Source organism: Theropithecus gelada, chromosome 2 (assembly GCF_003255815.1).
Source record: "Theropithecus gelada isolate Dixy chromosome 2, Tgel_1.0, whole genome shotgun sequence".
Lineage (NCBI taxonomy): Eukaryota > Metazoa > Chordata > Mammalia > Primates > Cercopithecidae > Theropithecus > Theropithecus gelada.
The window spans coordinates 88499706-88516963 of NC_037669.1; the positions used below are offsets into that span (position 1 = coordinate 88499706).

A 17258-nucleotide genomic window follows, 5' to 3' on the forward strand; every position below is an offset into this window, starting at 1 on the left:
AGCCTCGCCTACTGGGGAAGTACCAGCGTGCAGGCACACTAGAGCTACAGACACAAAGGCATCCCTTGGAGGCAGACGAAGACAGGCTGTGAGCTCCCCACTCCTGAGCCCTGGAGGGTACCCCATGCTCAGCTCTCACCCAAGCCAGGCTCTGCTTGCTCTCTGGCAACTGCAGTGGGGGGGCAGCTGGCCACTGGGATCACAGAGTAGGAGGTGGAGGATCTCTAACACCCCTCCTCCCCCGACCCCAGGGTACCTGCCATGTTCCCTCTGTTCTTTGTCCTGGGGAGGGGAGGCTCCTTCCCACTCCCAGCCTATCTGTACAGCCACTCCCCGCCAACCCCAACCAAGGCAGAACTAACAAACAAATACACAACCCAAATCCAGGTGAAACAAGTAAATCATTGGCTTTATTGTGGGTCCTGGAAGCTCCGATGTGAGTCTGAAAAAAAGACACAACAGGGGCGGCAACCCTGGGTGCTGATGCAGAAAATAGTCCCTGGCTCCTTTGGCCCTGGGAGCCTAAAGGGCAGTGAGGAGAAGGCGTAGCAAGAGGCCTGGAGCAGGGGAAGTCAGGTCCCTCAGGAACCCCTCCTCCCCCAAAGGAAGGAGGAAGAAGGCTGGAGAGTCTGCTGGAGAGTCTGCTCAGTTCCTCAGCAACTGCACTGCAGGAGGGTGCAGGTCACGGGTTACTCCTTGCCCTTCTCAGGAGCACTGGGCTCCCAGGGCCACTTGGTAGTCCCCAGGGGCTCAGTCTCAGGTTCCAGCCGCGACTCCCCTAAGGGCCCCTCACCCTCCAGGTCCAGCTCCTCAAAAGAGGAGCCGCTGGCGCCTGACTCGCTGTAGCTGTGCTCGCTGCGGGTGTCACCATCATCCCAGCCACGGCTGCTCGCCCCAGGTGACAGTGTAGCAACTGAAGTCTCCCGGCTGCCAGGGCTCACCTCCAAGCTTACAGAACTCGTGTCACTCATTGTGTCAGCTCCTATGGCCAGGAAAAGGGAGCACAGGTTAGCCAGGACCACCCCACCCTCTCCTCCAGGGAGAGGCAACTCAGCACACAGTGCACTCATGAATAATGCAGCCTCCTGGGCTCAGGGGGCTCGCTCCAGCTGCCCTCTGTCTTCTACCCTGACTGGGGCTGCACAGACAGGGCAGAGGGAAAGAGCGGGGAGGGAGGGAGGAGGTAGCTGTGCACTCCTCTCCCCACCCTGAATTAGCCTCAGCTCCCTGCACTTCCACACAGCCTGCTGCCCTTCCCCCTACATTTATTAAGGGCCACTCAGCCCTGAGGTGAGGAGCTGAGATAGAACAAAGAGACCGAAGTAGTGTCCCCTCCACCTTCCCCCAACCCCATTTCAAGCTTGGAGAGAGATGTATCCAGGGCCAGCTACAGAACATCACCCAAGGGCATGAGGACTGCAGAATACAGCAGAAGGCCCCTCTGCAGCCCTCCCCCACGCAGGGCTCCCAGGAGCAGCATCCAGGGAGTCAGCAGGCCCCTGCCTCTGGCCCACACCAAGTCCCCACTTGAGGGGGGAGCTGAAGTATGAGCAGGATGGAGAAGGCCTGAGAAACACTCAACCAGCTGCAAGGAGGAGGGTGCTGGGATAAAACATCTTGGCTTTCTCTCCCTATGCCTGGGCCGACCCTGAGAAACCCTTACCCACCCCACCCCCAACGACTGGTGCTTCCTGAGCCACAAGATAGCAAAAGCGGATGATGAGAGCACTCTGCTGGTGGTTGGGGTGCCCCAAACCAGTGCTGAGCCAGGCTGATGGCCCAAACCCCTTCTAACCTGCTCCTTCCACCCCCAATACATCCTCCAAACAAGCAGCCCCTTCATCTGCCCTGTCCAGGAACAACCCCTGGGTTCATCTCCCTGGATCAGAGGCACTGAATGCAGGCTGGGGTGGCAAGGAGGAACACAGGGCTCAGGCCTGCTGTGTGCAGGAATCCAGACTGGGAGAGAGTGGATCTGCTACCCTTCATGTGTGATGGGGAGAGGGTCAGCTGTCAAACATCACAGGTGAGGGGTGGGCCAGCTTCCCCAGTCGCTGTCTCCATGGTGCTGGAGCCAAGCTAGGTGCAGCTGGGGTCTGCCTGGCACCTGGACTCAGCCTGGGGCTTTCCTTGAGCCTCAGCTGGGGCCTAGGTTAGGGGTGGGAGAATTAGGAGGTGGGGGAATTTGGGGTCTCTCCCTACCCCTACCACCCACTCAGCCCCCAGAATATGCCCTCTGGGTGCTACTGGCAGAGGTGAGGTAAGTCCTAGAAGCCCAGGCTGCTGGCTCAGGGCTCCCCTCCTGCTGAGGCCCCAGGTGTGGCTCCCAGGACAGGGGCCTGTGAATGAGGCAGTAGGGGAGAAGTGGGGGAATGAGTTTTGGGTAGTTTCTTCTGACCAGGGGACAGGATGCCAGGCCCTCACTGCTCCTTAAATAATGATCAGTGCCCTAGGGGCTGCAGGCCTGAAAAGAGCAAAGGAGGGAGACAGTTTCTCCCTGGCCCTATTAAACTATATGTTCTGCCTGCCCACCCACTCAATGGCTCTCTTGGGACCCCAGGTACAGGAATGTGCCTGCTTCCCAGCATGCTACCTCCTACCACCCAATTCCTAGGCTAGGAGTGTTCAGAGGAAGGAGCCTAGGGGTGCCACCTTCAGGCCAGGACAGCCTGCTGAGATGAAGACAGCCCCTGGGGACATATACACACTTCAAGCAAAGGAATTCAGATGGAGGCCAGGCACAGTGGCTAACGCCTGTAATCCCAGCACTTTGGGAGGCTGAGGTAGGGGGATCACATGAGGTCAGGAGTTCCAGACCAGCCTGGCCAATATGGCAAAACCCTATCTCTACTAAAAATACAAAAATTAGCCAGGCATGGTGGCAGGCACTTGTAATCCCAGTTACTCGGGAAGCTGAGGCAGGAGAATCGCTTGAACCCAGGAGGCGGAGGTTGCAGTGAGCCAAGATCATGCCACTTCACTCCAGCCTGTGCAAAAAAGGAAAACTCCATCTTTAGGGGAAAAAAAAAAAAAAAAAGGAATCCAGTTAGGCATGGTGGCTCATGCCTAGAATCCCAACACTTTGGGAGGCTGAGGCAGGATCACTTGAGCTAACAAGTTCAAGGCCAGCCTGGGCAATATGGCAAAACACCATCTCTATAAAAAATACAAAAATTAGCCAGGCGTGGTGGTGCACACCTGTTGTCCCAGATACTTAGAAGGTTGAGATGGGAGGACAGCTTAAGCCCGGGAGGCAGAGGTTGCAGTGAGCTGAGATCTTGCCACTGCACCACTCCAGCATGGGCGATAGGGTCAGACCTTGCCTCAGAAGAAGAAAAAAAAAAAAAAAAAAAAAGCAATACAGGGAAGTAGCATCCCTATAGCCCCACTAAGATCTACACAGGAGGAGGTCCAAGAGTCCCATGCCTGCATCCCTGGGGAGAAGATACCAGGCAAGGCAGGGCCCTACCTAAATCCCCAGGGCTGCTGAGGCAGGGGATTTGAAGCCCACCCCCTTCACCCCAATCCCTCCCTCCCACTCTGCCCACAGCCAGTGCAAGATGATCAAATATTCATCGCCTCTCTGGAGCTAAATAATACATCAATGTAGTAACAGGCACAAGGCAGCTAATCACCCCCTTTCACCTCTCAGCCCAAGCTGGGGCCACAGCAGGGAGGTGGGCAGGGACAGGCCAAGCCTTGGGCAGTCAGACACCCTGCATGCACCCACCACCAACTGCTGTGTCAGTGGCATGCACCTGGCGGGCAAACACCGAGTCCCTCTGGGGTGTCAGGACAGGCCCTGTGAGAGGCGGGCAGACCCCTTGGTCCCAACACCAGGGAGTGGGTGGGCGGGCTGGAGGGGAGGAAAACAGGCTGAGGAGCTGGGGAATGTGGGAGCCGCTGCTGCAGCCAGCTGTAGCGGGTGCCAAGCAGTCCTTCAATGCCCCTGGCAGGCAGTGTTTGGGAGGGAAGGAAGCTGGGTGGGTGGGTCAAGGAGGGGGAGGCTGGCAGCAGAGGGAGGTCACAGGAAAGTGAAGGCACTCTGTCTTCCTGCCCTAGAGGCTGCCTGGGCCTGCTGACCTTGTGCCATGTCCTGTGCCCACAGTAGGGGAACTGAAGAGTGTCTGCTGGGCACTACCAGGCAGAAGGGAGCTGTACCCCATGGAGGTAATTAAGTGGCAGATGAAGTTAACTGTGTTGGACACAGGCCCCTAGGGAGTAGAGACTGCTCCCAGTACCCTCCTGTCCAGCCCTAGCTGACACACATCTCCCTAGGGTGACCTTGGCTGTTGACTGGATGGGCAGATCATCTGTTAAAAAAGGAGGGGAGGAGGGACAGTTCCTCTCCCCACAGCCCTGTACCACTCCTAGAAGTCACAAATTCCACCAGGTTGGCCAAGGATAAGGCCCCCTGGGACCATCTGGGATGTAACCCAGCAGATCCCCTTGTGCCTGAGACAGCCCGGGGTCACAGAGATCATTGCAGAGAGGTGGGCAGGCAAGCAGCCTTCCAGCCTGGACCTAGGGCCTTGAGGCTGCCAGCAGGAGTGTGGACTGGCCCTGGAGGATGGCGCAGGGGACGGATATCCTGGCTCCCCTCTGCATGCTCCCTGGTTGTTCCCTGGCAGGGAGAAAGCAGCTGGCTCTGGGTGGGGCCCGTACTGAGGGACAGAACACTTTGCTCCCTTCCTTACCTTCCAGATCTATGCCAATCTTACTTCCTGCTGAGCCCCACCCAAGGGACTCCTTTCCTGAGCAGCCTCAGCCCCCTCCCATGAACATCAAGTTGTCTGTGATCTTTGTTTCCAAGGGTACTCCTGCTGCATCTGGAGGGAATCCAGGCAGGGTCTTTGTATCTGTGTTGCCAGGAGGTAATGTGTGTGAATCCAGATCTATGTAGATCCATGTGTCTGGGAATAGGCAACTCCACATGTGGGTCCTCGGGTAGGTGGGTCTCCTTCCTCCCTCTGCCAAGCATAGCTTGACACCCACAGTGCCAACCCAGAGAGGGAGGAGCCTCCTCAACCAAGCCCCTGGAGTCCAGAAGAGAGGAGCTCCAGGAGGGCCCCATCCTCATACCCCACCTTCTGTACCTGTGCCATCCACCTGGGTATCACTGGCCTCCACAAGCCCCCGCCATTTCCGCTCTGTCTCCTTCACCTCAGGCACATAGAAGTCTCCCTGCCGTGCCAGTGGGCACATGAAATGGATCTGGTCTTCCTGGTAGATCTCCAGCCGAGGATAGGCACACAGCTTCCGTGCCTAGTCAGAGAGTGGCAAAAGGTAAAATGAGCCCTACAGGGCCCCTGACTCACTTGTCCCTGGGTGGCCCCCAGAACTGTCTATTACCTATTCCGTCCCAGGGCCTGGTTCTGCCTCTCAACCTCTTCCAAGTTCCAAAGCCCTGCTGAGGGAGGCACACAGAGATCACCCTAACAGCAGGGCCCCATAGTCCAGAGTGCAATAATAGTCTGAAGACCGAGGACGACACCCTAGGGCAAGCGGTAAAAGAACCCAGGAGCCTGGCACTGCTCTCTTATGTGTATATCTGAGACCAGAAATCTGTTCCAGAAGGCACTGGTCTCACAGAGCCATAAAGCTTGGCACCCCTGGACCACCCCAGGATAGGGATCCCATGTGCCCAAGCCAAAGTCTCACCTGCCAGACTTTCCATCCCAGGACCCCCTGGCCCTGACCTCCTCTCCACCCTGGACAACGCTGACTGACCCATAGATATCAGAAGACCAGTACCCTCAGTCCTTAGGCCTCCAGCCCTTGCTCTTGCAGACATGCTACTATAGACCCTGAACAAGGATCAAGGCCAGTTAAACACCACTTCCACTCCCATTAATTCCCCTGCTAGTTCAGATCTATATCAACCTCTGAGACTATCAGGTGTGGTTCCCATACCTCCTCACGTATAAACCCAGGGTTTTAGCTGATGGGGAGGAGGGAGACCCTGGACTGGAAGGGCAGGTAAGACAAGTAGATCTAGCACAGGACATTATGCAATGGGCTGATGTACCACCTTTTGGGCCCCAAGTTCCAAAAGGCACTCCACCTCCCTCTGCCTAGACACAGAATCCAATGCTCTGATGTGTATGGAGGGGCACAGACATGCCAGAGCCACCCTGAGGCGGGCAGTGACAGCCAGAACAGAGGGTCAAGTGCTTCTCACTCACGGTCTGCCCTCCAACCTTTCCTGCGACGGAGCACAAATACCCACTAAGATGACTGCAAGGCCCCTGCCCTGTCACTGCTCACCCGCCAACCTTCACAACATGACTATTTATAGCACTCGCCCCGCTCTCACCATGAGCTCTGAAATGAGCCTTCCACTTAGCAGTAATGAGAAACTTATTGCCTGGCAAGGAGAAGCCATTCCAGGACTCCACTTGTCCGCCTGCCTGGCCAACCCTAGGGTTGAGGAACCTCGTTCAACTAAAGCAAGCAAGCAAAGAACAGTTAAAAGCAAGCCCATGGATGATAAAGGGAAAGGGGAGTGAGCCTGAAAGGTTTATCTAGCTAGTACCCTCAGCAGCCAGCTGGAGGAAGGGTGCATCTAGGAGGCCACGTGGGAGGTGGATGGCCTGGCCCAGGTCTGGTTGTGGCTCAGCCTCTGACTCCACGGGTGATCCAGGCAAAGCCTTTCATCCTAAGTCTCCATGTGCTCAACGGCAAAGTAGAACACCCCAACCCTGATGCTTCCAAGGTCAGTAAAGGAAAGTCATTATTTTTTAATAGTTGGATTCAAATCTTCTTTGCCAACCTGGGTGCCCTTGGGGCTTCCTCCATCTCAAGAGTCCATGCCCCTGACACCTCCCATTTCTAAACACACAGATGGCTGTCTTTGCTTCTCTACGCACCCACATACCCACTCCAGCCTTGGTCTCCAGGAGGATGCTAAACAAGATCACAGTGTCAGGAAGCAGGAGCTGTCAGGCTCTGGGGCCCCTCCAATGCCAGCACTTAGAGGCAGGCATCTGCCAAACCTAAGCCCCACTCAGGAAACTGGGCCAGGTCACTGAGGCCAGGGGCAGGGAGGCCCCTGAAGATCCAGGTCCTTCCCCAGTAGCTAGATGGAAGAAAAGGATCCCTGAATTTAGTCAGGGCATGGCCTTCACCAACATCCTCACACTCTGAACAAAGGGTCCAAAGGGTAGCAGCTGAGTGGCCATCACAAGAGCAGCAGACATTTGGCTTTTGGGGAAGATCCCAGAGGCCAGAGCCTGTGTCCACCCAGAGATTCCAGGGACAACAAGGACCCTACCCCAACCCCTCTCAACACTCAAGCCACCTCCCTAGCTTCCCTTCTGGAGGAACTTGGCAGTAACAAGATGATAAGAGGGAGTACTGCTCTTTCCACCCTCTCCCCTAGGCTGGGCAGCACCAGGCTGCCACCCGGTGCCACCTGCTCTGCCAGCCCCCTTGTTGGCAGGCGGGAGGCAGTCTGCGGCTGTTCTGCGCATCTGCCTCCTCCGGAGAGCCCGGCTCTGAAGTTGCCTGGCTGTGGACAGCCCCGTTGCCATGGAAACTGCATCCTCCATCCTTGCCATCGCCTTCATCTCAAAGCCATCGGGGAGAATAGAGGAACAAGGGAGACAGCGGATGGAGAGAAAACCGTGGCCCTGCCACACAGCCCTTCCTTCTCTGCCCAGCTCTCCCTCCTCACAGCATCCCACACAGGGAGCACCAGGTCCTACAGCCTGTTCCCAGACCCCTGGAGGGGCAGCCTCAGGCCCAAAACTAGCCTGGTCCTACCCACTGTTACCTGGGGGCCCTGGTCCTCCCTACTGGAGGGAGGCATGGAGCTAATTAAAGTGCCATTGACTGTTCAGCCCCAAATCATTATAACACCAGGTCCTACCAAAATTCAGACTTGGGTAGAGAAGGGGCAGGAAGAAGGCAAAGGAGTAAACTTATAAGCCAGGCCCACAGGCAGAGAAGGGGCTTGTAGTTGCCCCTGGCCCTTCCTGGGAGACTGCTCTCCCTTCCATGCTCTGCCCACTGAGCAAAAACGAGTCTAGTGGGGGCTGGGGATAGAGGGTGAGGGGCAGGATGAGCTATATGCTCTGTCCCTGAGTGACCAGGCAGAGAGGACAAGCCCTTTCCCTCCCAGTCAGGTGCAACCTCAGAGGGAAGAGAGGGTGACCATGGGCTGGCTCTCAGGTCCTTGCTGCACGGTAGGAGCCATGGCCCGGGCAATATGTCAATGAGCCAGTAAATATTGGAAAATCATTGGAGGAAGGCGAGGCCAGCTGCCTCTCCCTCAGCTAGCCCCAGGGAGCCCTTGGAGAGCAGACTGCCAACGGCCAAGGACACTAGCTCAAGGTCACACTGGGCTGGCCCCTCTGGTGAAGAGCCTGGGTGGGCCTGGGGTCCTCCTACCCCTGGCACACCCCCTTCCACAGCCCAGACAGCCAGAAGTGTGTGGAAGCATTGCCAGGACATGAGAACATGCTCTGCCACTGACACCACTGGCCATCTGACAAACCCACAGCCCAGAGCAGCTCACTCCCACACACAGACCCAAGGAGGCCATAAAGCCTCTTTCCAAGGTGGGAAAGTTGCAGATGTTCACATTCCTCTCCACCTAACAGGCAAAAGTCAGTGAATCATGCCAAGGTGCCGCCAATGACTGCCAGAAACTGGATTCAGAGTTCCGGTCCCTCAGACACACCTCTGGGCCTTCCCTCCCACCTGGGTCTTCCACATGCAGAAACAAGATGGGGACTTGTGACACCACCCATGATGCAGGAATTTCTAAGAGACCCCAAACACCAGCACTTCCCCACCACCACCCCACCCTGCACCAACACCTGCTCACCCACTCAGGAGAGCTGGTAAAAAAGGGAAGGAGCAGCTCACCCACCTCACACAGGCTGCCACAGTGCCACTGCCTCGGCTACCTTGGGGACACGCCACACACTCCCAACTCACCTCAGCCTCAGTTCGTCTCCTGGGTAGGGTGCAGGCATTTAGCCCATTCAGCTAAGGGCTCCCACAACAGGGCAAGACTGATACACCAGGCCAAGGTTTCCCCACAGGACCCACAGTGCCTCCCCAGCAGGTCTTTCTGAATTATGGGAGAGGAAGAAAAGAGATGAGAGAGGACCTGAACTATCCTCATTTAGTGCTTTGTACTCAGGACATCACCCTGTGCCCTGGCTTCATCTAGGGGTTGGGAGCAAATCGAAGACAGAAGAGGTCAGGCCCAGGATGGAGGCTGATGATGGGTCCCACTCCCAGGCTACCCAGAGGCTGGAGGTTTGCTTATAATTAGGTGGCTGCAAATGCCCAAAAGAAGGAGGCAACGTGTGGGCCAAGGACTGGGTCACATTTCCTACCTAAGCTCTAGGCCCAGAAAGGCATGAGGTCTGGCTGAGGGGCCCTGGGCCTTGCCTTACTGTTTACCCTGAGCTACCCAATCCTATCTATCCTTCTGTGCCAGGCTGGACACCCAGGCAGCTGCACAGCCAGAAAGCAGCTGTTGCATCCCACCCGAGGTGGTGGCGTCTCCTTGCTGGGTGAAGTGATGCATGTTCGTTTTTAATTACAGACACCGACATGTACCTGCCTGCACACAGCAGTCCCTGCAAGTGGGGGCTCAGACCCTGGAGGCCCCTCAGGCAGCTGGTCTTCATGGCATGTGAATGCTTTGGGGAGGTATAGCAAGAGGCTGCAGCTAGAAGGTAGCAGGTTATTATTCTGCCCAGAAACTTTCCTCTCACCCCCACCAGGCTGCCTCAAAGCCTCTGTCCCAGAAGCTAGACCTGTCTGTTGGTGCTCTGGGGCCTTGCCACACCAACAGGGAGAGCCTGCAGAAGGGCTGGTGAGCACTTCCCCTCTCTCTACTCTCCTCTCACACCAGGAGAGCCCAAAGCTCTGAAAATGGCAGGCAAAGGAGATAGGGAGTAAGACAGGATTGCCAGGGAGGGGAGAGAGAGGAAGTAGGATGTGGCAGAGAGCACCCCAGGCAGGAGCCTAGGGCATTGGCTTGGCTAGACAAATGGGTAGCTTCCCTCTGGCCCTCAATTTGCCCAAGTATGAAATAAAGGGTCTACAGCCATACCACCCTGAATGCGCCTGATCTTGTCTGATCTCAGAAGCTAAGCAGGATCGGGTCTAGTTAGTACTTGGATGGGAGACTGTCTGGGAACACCAGGCGCTGTAGGCTTTTGGCCTATCGCTCCCTCCATCTTTCCCTCTTTGGCCAGGCGTGGTGGCTCACGCCTGTAATCCTAGCACTTTGGGAGGCCAAGGCGGGTGGATTACTTGAGGTCAGGAGTTTCAGACCAGCCTGGCTAACATGGTGAAACCTTAACTCTACTAAAAATACAACAATTAGCCAGGTGTGGTGGCAGGTGCCTGTAATCCCAGCTACTTGGGAGGCTGATGCAGGAGAACTGCTTGAACGCGGGAGACAGAGGTGCAGTGAGCTGAGATCGCACCACTGCACTCCAGCCTGGGCAACAGAGCAAAACTCTCTCAAAAAAGAAAAAGAAAAAGAAAAAAAAAGAAGACAGAAGGAAGGAAGGGAGGGAGGGAGGGAGGGAGGGAAGAAAGGAAAGGAAGGGACGGAAGGAAAGGAAGGAAAGGGAAAGAAAGTAAGAGATTAGAATAGATGATCTCAAAAGAAGTGAGGAACTGGAAACGATGAATAAAAACACCATTATGTGAAGATAAGAAAACTGTATACTCAGAAAACCCAAAAAGAATCAATGGAGGGACTACTACGAACATTAAGTCACAAAGGTAACTCAAGCATAGCCCATTTTTCTGTGCAGCAGATCAGCCAATTAGAAAACATAATGGAGGCCGGGCATGGTGGCTCACACCTGTAATCCCAGCACTTTGGGAGGCCGAGGCGGGCGGATCACCTGGGGTCAGGAGTTTGAGACCAGTCTGGCCAACATGGTGAAACGCTGTCTCTACTAAAAATATAAAAATTAGCTGGGCATGGTGGTGGATGCTTGGAGGCTGAGGCAGGAGAATTGCTTGAACCCGGGAGGCAGAGGTTGCAGTGAGCCAAGATAGTGCCACCGCACTCCAACCTGTGTGACAGAATGCGACTCTACCTCAAAAAAAAAAAAAAAGAAAACATAATGGAAACGAGATATAACAGCCCTCTTGGGGTTAGGATGAACCCAGGGCCAGTCTGGGAGCCCCGTGTTGAAAGGCAGGGAATGGCAGAGGAGCCAGGCAGGCAGGTCCAGGCCTGGGCGGGAACCTGGGGAAGACTGCAGAAGGGGGAAGGTGTGAGGGAGAGTGGGGCGGGAGACGGTGTGCTATGCCTGGCACCCCAGCCTGCTGCGCCTGCTGCTGCCACTGCCTGAAGACTTTTCATTTTCACCTCAGAGCCAGCAGCTTGCCACACAATTTACACCTCTGTTCATCTCCCTGGCACGACGCAGACCCTGGCTTCCTGGGCAGCCCGTGGAGGAGGGCCTAGGCAGCAGTCAAGCACCAGGGCAGGCTGGGGTATTGAGGGGTGGGGAAATAATGTTTCCTTCTAAGCAGGCACATGGGACACAGGCTCTGAAGCACCTTAGTGCCCAGATGGACTGGGAGGCCCCTAATCCTGCATCCATACCCAGTCTTACCTTTCTCTAGGCCCAGAGGGCCAAGATACAACCCTGGCTCAGCCCTGCTCTGGCCTTCTCGGGCCTGGGCCCTTGTGTGGCCGGACCAGAGTGTTGGAGAGTACGGGAGTGAGTACCCCAAGGAGAGCTCAGTTAGAGCACTGGGTGAGTCAGCCCTGAGATCCCATTGCTCTCCCTTGCAAATCTGGGAGGAGAGCTACAGCCTTCCAGATGATGGCCCTACCATCGCAGGCTCCACAGCCCACCCCCTCTCCAAGATCTAGCACTCTTTAGCAGCTTGTCTGTGTAGTCAAGGACCTTGAGCCCTGTCCTGCTCACAAGCTGACAAACTGGTTGCTGATGATTATCCAGCAGCAGGAAGGCTGCTCATACAGATGGAGCTGTGAAGCCAAGCACCTGAGAGCCAGAGGAGTCAGGAATTGCCAGAGGGGAAGGACAAGTGGGCAAGTGGGGATGCAGAGGAGACAGGGGACAGAAGAGAGGGAGAGGAAAAGGCCCTGAATTTCTCATCTCCAACTGGTACCTCTGACCTCTGCTCCACTCCTCAGGGAAGTCCTTTCCTTCCCACCTGCATAACTAGACAGCTAGCCTATCCTCATCTGAGGGCTCAGCTGAAGGAGAAGTTGTTCTGCTTGGGGGAGAGGGGGTGCACTGCAAGTTCTTTCCTTGGAATCTCTTTCCTCTCCCTAATTCCAATCTTGAGCTTCCTGGAGAAGAGCAACAGAATTCTTCCTTGATAAGTAAATTCCATCTGCCTGGGGAAGAAGGCTCCCTCTGGATTGGTGACAGCCCAACCCCACAGCACCATCCAGACAAGCTTCAGCCCCCAGGGTCCTGCAGGGCTGCCAAGCTACAATATCCGAGCTGGTATTTTGAGAGTGGTGGCTCCCACGCCGCCCCAGCAAAGGCTGGCTTTGTGCTTTCATTCCTGGGGGAAGGGAGGGAGGTGGGGTAAAGCCAGAGAGGCTAAGGAGCAGGTTTCAGTGCCTAGGCCAACAAAAGGGAGAGGCCTGGCCCTCAACACCTCAACACCCAAGGGTAGCTCCCTAAGGGGGCCAGGGAAGCCAAGCCCTGATGTGGTGGGAGGATCGCCTCTTGGCTTGGGGACATCTGGGAATGAAAAGTCACTGCTACTTTCTGCTAACTTGCATTATCCTTTTGCAGAATTTAGCTGTGGCCTCTGGCTCTTCCTCCTTATCTCCCAGGTACTCAAGAGACTTGATCTGAATCCCAGCCTGGATACTGTCACTCATCTGCTCAGACGCCATCAGTGTCTCCCTAGTGCCTGCAGGACCCAGCCTAATCTCTTAGGCCCAAACTCGCTCCTCTCCTGTACTCCAGTCTCACTGGATACACAAGCCATGACTGCCACCAAGCCAGTACCTCTGCCTGACATGCCTTGCCACCTGGGGAACACTGCCCACCTTATAGGTGCAACCCAAATACCACCACCCTACAAGGGTTGTTTTGCCTTTACCAGCGAATCTATCCCTCCCCTCCCCACCCCCAGTCATGGCTAGGCTCTGTGGCTGGAGGAGATGGAGGAGGAAAGAGTGCTGGAGGATTGTCACTCAGCTCCAGGTCCTGATGCTGTCAAAAGTGCCCTCCTCCCTGTGCCAGAACAGGCCACTTAGCAGGTGGCAGCACCAGCAGGTGAACCAGCCCTTGAGATCCAGGGAGGGAAGCCTGGGAATAGAACCGCCTCTGCCTCACTGAGGGTGTGGACATGAGGCCCGATAAGGTGCCTGCAGCAGCTGCTTCCTGTGCCCAGAGCACTAGTGAGTGCCTCCTGGGCAAGCAGGTACACAGCCTCTTCTTATGCTTAGACTCGGCTCTCCCAGCAGTCTCCTAGACCTGAAGCCTCAGCCCCCAACTGTGACTACCAGGGTTGGAGAAAGAAGATCAAGTGGATTTGGGATATGCTCGTGATGGTGCCCCAGGGCACCATCACGAGCATATCCCAAATTGACGACAAGTCCTCGGCCTCTTGGTTCCAGCCCCACTTATGTATAGGACAGAGTGGCAAAAGGCATGTAGCCATTAGAACGATCCTCAGCCTAAGGGACCCAGTCTGGACTCAGCCACTGCTCCATCCCTTGACCTTGGGGCACCTTCCTTCCCTAGGCCTCAGCCTCCCCATCTGTAAAACAATGAGGATGCTGGCTTTGATTAGGACTCTATCATGCCTCCTAGCTGGTTCCTCCATGCACAGAACAATGACACACACAAGAGACCTCAGTAAATAACTGCTGAATAAGTGACTGAGCTGAGATGCCAAGAGGGCCTCCCTTGTTAAAAATAAAGTTTGGAAGCCTCCCACGTTAGCTTGGCAAAGGTGACAGTCAGGAAGAGGGAAATGACCGCAGATTTCACATTCCTGTTAGGGCTTCCTCACCTGCTTTTTTTTTTTTTTGAGATGGAGTCTTGCTCTGTCACCCAGGCTGAAGGGCAGTGTCATGATCTCAGCTCACTGGGCAGTGTTGTGATCTCAGCTCACTGTAACCTTTGCCTCCCGGGTTCAAGCAATTCTCGTGCCTCAGCCTCCTGAGTAGCTGAGATTACAGGCGTGTGCCACCAAGTCGAGCTGATTTTTGTACTTTTAGTAAAGACGGGGTTTCACCGTGTTGGCCAGACTGGTCTCAAACTCCTGACCTCAGGTGATCCAGCCACCTCAGCCTCCCAAAGTGTTGGGATTACAGGCGTGAGCCACCGTGCGTGGCGTCCTCACCAGTATTTTCCCTGCCATGGCCTTGTTGCTCTGCACTGGTGTTTTGACCCCAGCGTGGACTCAGACCCACCCACTGACTCCCTCAGGGTCACTGAGGCAGACTAAGGGGAAACAAACACAAGGGGTTCTGTTCCCACTGGACAGAACACAGGCTGTGGCCAGGCTATTTCGAGCTTCCTCACAGCCATGGCTCAACAGGCTGACCCACTTCCACAGGCACCCTGCTGGGGCCCATAGGCCTTAGTTCTAAGATGGCTGCCCCATAATGCTATCACCACTCAGGAGTTCAGTCACCACCACCCCAGGAGAACTCCAACCTGCAGCTCCCCAGGGTCCCTCCGGGTCCAGCTTCCAATCAGTCACACTCCCCTCAAGACAAGCGCGTCTCTTTGGAGCCCCTGCCCTACCTGCACAAGGGCTGGGCCCTGGTGCCTCCCAGATCCACTCACACTGCAGTTACAGCATCCTCAGGATCGAGAACAGACATGCAGTGGGCGGGACTGGAGGTGGCATCTGCCCAGTATTGCACCTCTCTTAGGACAGGTTTTCAAACCAGTTGAGCCTCAGAAGCTCCCTTCCAAACAAAAGCTCAAGACACCTGGGTTGTAAAACGCACAGGCAGAACTACTTCAGGTGAAGCAGGTAAGGGTCTGAGTACAGCCTCCACCCTAGGCTAATAGCCACAGGGCACCTCAGCACAGTCAGAGCAGTCTGAGAACTATGGTCTGGGGTCCTTGCCTTACTTCCTTACTTTACTTCCTTCCTTTTCTTTCCTTCCTTCCTTCTTCTTTTTTTTTTTTTAATGTTTTTACTTTTATTTTTTTGAGATGGGTTTCACTCCTGTTACCCAAGCTGATGTGCGATAGCGTGATCTTGGCTCATTGCAGCCTCTGCCTCCTGAGCTCAAGCAATTCTCCTGTCTCAGCCTCCCGACTAGCTGAGACCACAGGTCCATGCCACCATGCCCAGCTAATTTTTTTGTATTTTTTTTCTGTAGAGACGAGGTTTCACCATGTTGCCCAGGCTGGTCTCAAACTCCTGAGCTGGAGTAATCCACCTGCCTCAGCCTCCCAAAGTGCTAGGATTACAGGTGTGAGCCACCATGTCCCCTTCATTTATTTATTTATTTTTGAGCAGAGTCTCACTCTGTCACCCAGGATAGAGTGCAGTGGCATAATCATGGCTCACTGCAGCCTTGACCTCCCAGGCTCAAGCGATCCTCGCACCTCAGCCTCCTGAGTAGCTGGCACTATAAGTGCCTGGCTAATTTTTTTTTTTTTCTGTTTTTTGTTTTTTAGAGGCAGGGTCTCACTTATGTTGCCCAGGCTGGTCTTGAACTCCTGGGCTCAAGTGATCCTCCCGCCTCAGGTTCCCAAAGTGTTGGGATTACAGGCATGAGCCACCACACCTGGCCTTATCCCCTTTAAGCCCCTGGTAAGACAGTCCCAGTCAACCCAGCTGTCCCAGAATTCAGCCACCAAGGTTCCCCTTAGAGGCTTACTACATCCCCTTGGTGACCCCTCCCCACACACTTTTCTCCAATTTGATGGTGGATGGTCAGACATTAGTCTGACTTCCAGGGCCACCTGCACTCCCCAGCCAATCAGCCACTACATGAACAATGCCCTGTAACACCCTGAACTTGGGAGAAGAAGATCAAACCATTTTACAAAGACCCTCCCCTAAAAACTCCCTGAAATCAGAGACGACGGGGAAGGGCACTTATGAAAAGGATTTTGGACGGGTCTGGGAGAGAAGTCAGGTATGCGGGCTTGGCTATGCCAGTGGAGCACTCTCAATGGCCTTTCCCACCAAGTGCTACAGACAGATATGAGCAAACTGCATTAGAGACCTTACACACACAATCCCACACATGGAATTCCCAGGCCCATCCCTCAGTCCTGGTCTGTTCCATGTGTCCGAAGCCTTCCCTGGACACTCATTAAGACTGTGGTGAATTTGGGGGCCTCTGCCCATTGCTCTGGGCTCACATCTGGGCCCCATCTCTCCTCTGCAGGTTTGCAATTTCAAACAAGTTCTGTTCCATCCTGCAGCTTCCAGAAGACACCCCCTTCCTGGGACTTGGGGAGTGGTCTCCTCCTGTACTAGAGGCCACCTCCGTGGACTCCAGGGGAGCAGCCTGATAAAGCTGAGGCATCTTCCATATGGAGTGATGGTCACACGGTACCCATGGATTCCTGGGGAATGAGTGTTCAGCCTGGGGGCCCTTAGCAGTTTATATGGAGAAAGGCAGAGTTCCAGCTCCTATAGCAGTTTGCCAGGCTGCCAAGCTGGGGAAGGCTAGCCAGAGAGCCAGAGGCTGCCATGCAAATCAGGAAAGCTGAGATCAGCCATCCCTTCCAGAATCCCGAGAGTCCTGACAAGTGCTTCTCCTTGGGCCTCTCGCTGTGAACTTCAGGTTTGTTGGTCTCAGGTCCCTCTGTCCCATGAGACCAATCTGGTCCCAGGCTCAGGCACATCTGCAACTCCCAGGACAGCAGCTGCTCTCCACCTCCCAAACCCAAAGCTAAGATCCATTCACCCCTGCCCCTCACCCAGCCTCTAGAGAGGCTGGTGAGCCTGACACATCCTCCCCCCGCAACTCCTGGCAGCAGGGCTCCTGGCCTCCCTCACCCCTGCCAAAACAGAAAGCTGATGGCTGCTGTCATTCCATTTGAAGAACCTTCACAGCAGTCCCAGATCCAGAGAGAAAAAAGAAGGGTGTACACACATGCACACACACACAGCTAAAGGCAGTCAGCTGTTGGTGCTACAGTCAGAAGCACCCAGTCTCATTAGTAATCTCCTTTCTCTGACCCCAGGGCAGGGGAGATGAAGGCAGGGATGGAAGGGAACCTTATATTCTCTCCTTGCTGTCTCCTGGGCTGAGAGAGGCACAGGGCCACCCCTGTCCACTGCAGGCT

The 17258-nt window shown here is 55.2% G+C and overlaps 1 protein-coding gene and 1 pseudogene across 7 annotated transcripts in view; one reads left to right on the forward strand and one right to left on the reverse strand.

Annotated features, from left to right (window-relative positions):
* Positions 1-382: 382 nt before the first annotated feature.
* RAD54L2 (RAD54 like 2) overlaps positions 383-17258 on the reverse strand; it is a 168188-nt gene continuing 151312 nt past the window's right edge. For all 7 annotated transcript variants that reach the window (XM_025375386.1, XM_025375393.1, XM_025375389.1 and 4 more), the window contains 2 exons: positions 5097-5265; positions 383-982 (listed from right to left, as the gene is read on the reverse strand). In XM_025375386.1, coding sequence (XP_025231171.1) covers positions 690-982; positions 5097-5265 — 462 coding nt within the window. In that variant the 3' untranslated portion in view covers positions 383-689. The remainder of the gene's footprint in view (positions 983-5096; positions 5266-17258) is intronic.
* LOC112619790 lies at positions 10062-10180 on the forward strand (annotated as a pseudogene).